General features: G+C 39.4%; 1 protein-coding gene across 1 annotated transcript in view; it reads right to left on the bottom strand.

The window, feature by feature from the left end:
* Positions 1 to 6,395, bottom strand: part of GAD2 (glutamate decarboxylase 2 (pancreatic islets and brain, 65kDa)) — a 106,124-nt gene that overhangs the window by 19,858 nt on the left and 79,871 nt on the right. The window contains exon 13 of the mRNA XM_006871656.1: positions 4,937 to 5,086. Within this exon, the coding sequence (XP_006871718.1) occupies positions 4,937 to 5,086 (150 nt within the window). The remainder of the gene's footprint in view (positions 1 to 4,936; positions 5,087 to 6,395) is intronic.

Genomic DNA, 6,395 nt, shown 5'->3' with positions numbered 1-6,395 from the left:
TGCTTTTATTTTGGTTTTATACATTAAGCCATCCCTGCAGGCCTAGAAAAGAGTGATTAGTTTTTTCAATGAGTCTACCACTGAGTAACCACAGAGAAAATCTTCAACATGGAAAACATTCATCAATTCCTAGGTTTCTCAATTGCAGATAAAATGAAAACTCTATGAACTAAGCACAGAGTTTAGGACAGGCACTGAGACTTTGCTATGACAGGATTGCCCATCTTATCACCATCTGGACCACACTGAGTACCTCACAGGAGGAGGTTCAGGTCTTGCATGTAATTTTACCCTAATCAAGTAATCCTGGACATAGTGTGGTGTCTGCTGTCAGGGCACATCACTCCAGTAGTCGTTAACAAATTAATTTGAAGAACAGTAATTTATACTTAGATGAAAACCCAAACCCGTTGCCATCCAGTCAGTTCTGACTCACAAAGAGCCTATAGAGGGGTCTGAGGTTGTACATCTTTATGGAAGCAAAGCAGCCTCGTTTTTCTTCTGAATATCGACTGGTGGGTTTGAACTGCCAACCTTTTGGTTCAGTTAGCAGTGCGGTTCTTATCCTGCAGCACCACCAGGGCTCCTTTATATTTAAGTGGTTGTTGTTGTTAAGGGCCATTGAGTCAGTTCTGACTCATAGCGACCTGAGGAGTGGATAGTGAGTTTGAACCACCGATCTTGTGGTTCAAATCTACCTTGTGGTCCAGTGCGCCACACCAGGGCTCTGTGCCCTACTCATGTAATAATCCAAAAGTGCAAATATCAATGTAGTTTTCATATATATTTGAATGCAAATTCAATCAAATGATGCTGTACTTTTCAAATTAAGACTATAAATGTAGTGTAAAATAAACATTTTAAACTCAAATCATAAGACGAATCATCTAATGATTTAAAATGTCTCTAATATTATCTTTTGGAATCCTGGTGTGATACTGTGAGTTTATACATTTGATTGCAAAGTCAGTTTGAACTGCAAGGTCGGTGGTTCAAGCTCACTAGCCACTCCTAGGAAACCATTTACAGGGTCACTATGGGTCACAACTTGATGGCACTTAACAACAAGAACAACAATAGTATCTTTAGGAGTTCTGGTACCCTACTGGGTTACACGTTGGGTTGCTAACCGCTAGGTCAGTAGTTCGAATCCATCAGTCGCATCATGCATGAAAGGTGAGGCTTTTCTCTTTTAGGTTACTATATGTTTCATCTTACTAAGGGAAAAATGTGGATTAATATGAAAACTGATTTCTCCGGGTCTCTTGGTGTGGTGCTGTAGGATAAGCACTAGACTCTGCACAGGTTTGGTGGTTCAAACCCACCAGCTGCTTCTCAGAAACCCTGAACAGGGTCTCTAGGAGTTGGAATCGACTCCACGGCACTTAACAACTGAACAGATGCCACCTTCCTGTTCCTTCTCCTCCTCCCCTCCATTTTTTGGTTTTTGGATTGTTTCCATAGTCCTGTGGAGATGCAAGCTAAAATGTCTTAGCCAACTTTTCCATGGTTCTCCTTTGCAGGGAGAGGTTATATCTGGCTTCCCTCACTGCCATTACTGGAGAGTTTTAACAAGAGAGAATCCTTTCTGGGTGGGACAAATGGTTAACATGCTCAGCTGATAACCAAAATGTGAGTGGTTTAATGGTCAGAGTCCTCCCAGAGGTGCCCTAAGCCAGAGGCTTGGTGACTGACTTCTAAACAATCAGCCAGTGATGCCCAAAGAAGCCTAATTGTATCTGATATACATGGGGTCACCAGGAATAGGACTCAACTTGACGGCTTTTTTTTTTTTTTTTTAAACTGGTACCATTGTTGTCCTTGTTAAGTGCCATCAAGGTAGTTCCGACTCCTAGTGGCCATGTATAAAGTTTTATATGAGGATGTCATTATCCCCACCTCTAGGACTGTAGGACTGAGCTCATTACTTTAATTATTACTATGGTTTTTGTTGTTATTGTTAAGTGCTGTCGAGTTGGTTCTGACTCATAGCGACCCTGTATAGGGTTTCTGAGAAGCAGCTGGTGAGCTTGAACTGCCAACCTTGTGGTTCAAACCAACTTTGCAATCCAAAGCATTAACCCACAGCGCCACACCAGGAACCTACTCTGTAGTATTATCATACTCTCTCTTCTTCTTTTTTTTTTTTTTTTTAAAAAAAAAGAAGCTTAAAGTTGAAAAAAAAAATGGGAGTTTCTGCAATTTAGACATTTAAATCCTTGAGATTTTGCATAAGAAAAAAATATGTTCCTAAACTGCTGTGATTTTCACTTGCTCTCTTTTCATCGGTTCTTCCTGGTGCTTTTATTTCAGCACTTTGAAAACTGGATCCTTTGTCTTTGTTCCAGGCTTCATCTGGTCCTGCTGCTTAATTCACACCTGATATCCTCCAAGTGCTTTCTCTGAGAACCAAAAGGGCTGCATGACGCTGGAGAGGAGGTGTCAGGTGGGGAGTGAGCAACAGGAGGTGGTAAGTTATGAGAGAAACATGCTTGTGTAGTTACAGCTAATGACCATCATCTTAATAAAAATATCACAGGAGAGAGAGAGAAAGGATACTGCTTGAATTAAAGGGAACTTGCACAATATTTAGAGACCTAGCTTTCCACCGCTTCTTGTTATTGAACTTCTGTGGAATTGGCTCCCACCTCATGGTGACTCCATGCACAATGGTAGGAAGGGTTGCCCAGTCCTTCACCCTCGCCATGTTTGGTTGTAGATCAGACCCTGTGATTTGCATGGGTTTTATTGGCTGACTTTAGGAAGATGACCACCAAGACTTCCTTCCTAGTCCATCTTAGTCTGGAAGCTCTGCTGCAGCCTATTCCATATCCTAGCAACACCCAAGCCTCCACTGCAGACAGGTGGTGATTGCACAAGAGGAGCATTGGCTGGGAATAGAACCCAGGTCTCCTGCAGAGAAGGCAAGAATTCTACCACTGGGCCACCACTGTTCTTCAACTGGTATTTATAGTTATCCTTTTGTAATTCCCACCAGCACATAAAATGAAAGTGGGAGAAAAAATGAGGCTGGCTGCTTCCATGAAGTTTTATAGCCTTGGGAACCCTACGCGTGGGCAGGTCTACTCTGTTGGAATTGACTCCACAGCAGAGGGTAATGAAATGAAAATCTTGCTCTTTTAAAGGCAGCTTTGGAGTTAATCAGTAACACAGTCTTTCTTTGCTTGTCAATAAAATATCGTTGCCAATAGATTGAGTCTGGTCTTTGAAGGTTAGGAACCAAGTATGTGTCCATGTCAGGCTCTCTCTCAACTTTCAAAAGTGGAAATCAACTCTGCCCAACTCAAGTGACCAGAGCCCATCACACCACCATCAGCAGGCGTCACAATATAGCCTCACTCCAATACTCAGCAACACTTAGAGAACATTCAGTGGGGGTAAATACTATCATGAAGGATTGCCTTCCCTGGAAACTATCTAAAAGTTGTGTCTACATTAAGTAAGACCATATTTTCATTAAGACAGCCTCTTCCTTCCATAAATTCATTATAGATTGCATTGCTTCACTCCCCAGTCGTCTCCCTACTCTGAACTGTGTTGGTAAGTCACTTTACTATGAAAATGTTATAGACAGTAGCATGTAGAATCTATCACTATGGTTCACCTCTTTATGCAGATCTGAAAAAGAACCCAGTCCCTGGTTTCACATTGCACCCCTAATGACCAAATAATTTGCTTGTTCCCACGGGACTGAGCCTGCTATTCAGAAAGCTTAGAGCTGAATTTGTGGATGTTCTACCAAACATAACCACAAGGTCAATGGTTCAAACTCACCAGCCACTCCTGGGAAGCTGTATACAGTGTTGCTATGAGTCAGAACCAACTTGACAACACTTAACAACAACAACAACTACCAAACATAGAGGACCTCAGGCCATGTCAGTTTTCCTTTAGTCTATCTCTTTCTCATTGTCTTTGTCAGATGTCCCTCACATAGTCTCTTTGCAGGTGGTTTTTATACCATTACAGTAGCCCCTGGCCACTCTGGTAGCATAGTGGTTATGAATTGGACTGCGAACCGCAAGGTCAGCTGTTCCGCGGGAGAAAGATGAGGCTTTCTGCTCCTTTAAAGATTTACAGCATCGGAAACCCTGTACAGGGTCACTATGAGTCGGAACCGACTTCACGGAACATAACAACAACAACAACAACAGCTGCTTCCTTTGGGAAATATAAGAAAACAGATGGGCAGTCACTGCTTTATGACACTTACATTAGGAATCTGGTAGACATTACATTTGTTATACCTTTCCAGCCTATGTACATTTAAGCATAAAATTTATGCTCTTTGAAGCTAACAATTATGTTCAGTCAGTACCGCACAACATTAGTTTACAGAGTTTACCCTTCCAAGAGAGTTGTGATCACCTACAGTTAAATTTTCAGGAGTAAACAGTATAGAGGCTGTGATTAGGTACTTCTGGGAAGTTTTTTTGTTTTGTTTTTTAATTTATAACTAAAGGATATCTCTTAAAATATCAAAAATAAGCTATTGTGGTACATTTTTTTGTTCTCCAGATATTTGCTTTACAAATTTGCATTAACCTAGCCAAATGGTCAACTACCTGGTCAAAACAAAAAATCGGGAACAAAAAAGAAAAAGAAAATTACTCTCTTAAAAGAATCAAGGCATTCTGCCCTATAAAGCAGAAATTATTTGTTTTTTATATAAGAAAACATTAGAAATAATTTGTCTTAAACAAACAAAACCACGATGGTTTTATTACTCATGTAAGAATATAATATTCTTTATTATATTCTACTCATATAGAATGCTGATACTTAGATATAGGAATAAAGAAACTTAATTTGAGTCATTTTCAATTTGGAAGTAATTTCTTTAACACATCATTATAGGTGTGACCAGGTAGAATTGCTGTTTTAGCCAACATTCAGATGGTCTACACATGCTCACCTTTGCCCGCCACATTAGCCACAACTTAAAAACATCAACATGACGCCCGCACTGCAGGGCCTTGTCTCCAGTGTCATAGGACAAGTCGTAGTGTTTATCTTGCTGAAAGAGGTAGGAGGCGTGCATCTGGTTGCAACTCTGCATCAGTCCCTAAAAGAGAGAAGACAAAACTTAGGAACCTCTACTGACTTTATCAAGTATTCTATTTGATTGGCATTGCAGTGGGAAAATATTTAAAAGAAGAAAGAGAGAGAGGGACATTATCCATCTTGGAAAAAGAAAACAGTGAGAATCAAATTAACAAAAAATTGGGGCCAATATCTTGATGCCTGCTATGATAGGTCAGCTCTATGGGATAAATGATTCAGGATCAAATGTCACTAGAAGTCAACAAGGGCATATTAATCCTTAAGAGCAGTCATTTACTTAAAAGGGGAAAGAGGTAGACACAATCAAAATGTAATGTTCATTCTTTGTGAGGGCACTGTGATGTTCCAGTTTTAATTAAAATATTTTGGCTACTCTTGGGTTCTGTAAAATCTTATTAGTGCAATTCTTCTAAAGTTTCATTCATGTTTAAGTCCTTTATTATTTAACTGTTGCTAGTGTTTGAGCTCTTTGGAAAACAGGCACATTTCTGGCTATCATACCTACATGTAATTTTGAGATTATTTAAATATTCAATTTTTCAAATCCCATGTAACTCTCTCAAGAGGAGCCAGAACTTCAGTACTGCATTTACATACTAAATTGCTTCAGGTAGTTTACAATGGAAAAAATGTGTTGTTCTACAACAGAACAAAGACCACTGATTTTCCCTAGCACCATAACCCTATTATGGAAAATGGGTGGCAAAGTGATTGAACTATTCCAAAGAAGAGGGAATGAATCATGCTTTTTGACTAAAGCAGCCCAGCCAGTCTCCTCACTAGGAACCCCACCACGTTTCAATTTGTCATGAACCATAGGGAGCCTTGAGCTTTTTTCTTTATCTACAAGATAATGGTAATTTTACAAAAAGTTTGGCATTGTTTCCCTTCTGACTCATGCCAAGAAAAGACAAGACTACAATGTGATCATTTAATTGAAGTTACAAGTGAAAACCCTTTATTTTTTTTTTTCCAACCTAAACTATAAATGCAATGTGACTAAAACTTTAACTAGATTCTGGAAGGTCAAATGCCAGATGATAGGCAAACAAAATGGGACTCCATTTTGCAGTTTAGGTTTCATATTCATTGGAAAATATTAAATTATGTTTGAGAGTAAGAAAAATTAAATATAATGCATTTGTACGAGTAGTAGAGCAGAAGGGAGATTTTGTAAAAGGAAATTCACTTGGAACTCAAATTGTAGCAGTGAAAATTGTAGCAGGTGTTTCTATTTTGTTTTATGGTCACAGAAAGTTGTTTATCTCTCTTTCTCCAGCCATGCAAACTCACAAATAGGTGCTATCAGT

The sequence above is a fragment of the Chrysochloris asiatica genome, unplaced genomic scaffold (genome assembly GCF_000296735.1).
Source record: "Chrysochloris asiatica unplaced genomic scaffold, ChrAsi1.0 scaffold00172, whole genome shotgun sequence".
NCBI classification, from domain to species: domain Eukaryota; kingdom Metazoa; phylum Chordata; class Mammalia; order Afrosoricida; family Chrysochloridae; genus Chrysochloris; species Chrysochloris asiatica.
Note: the sequence above shows the minus strand (reverse complement) of the source record. Positions and strands in the feature narration are given on the sequence as shown.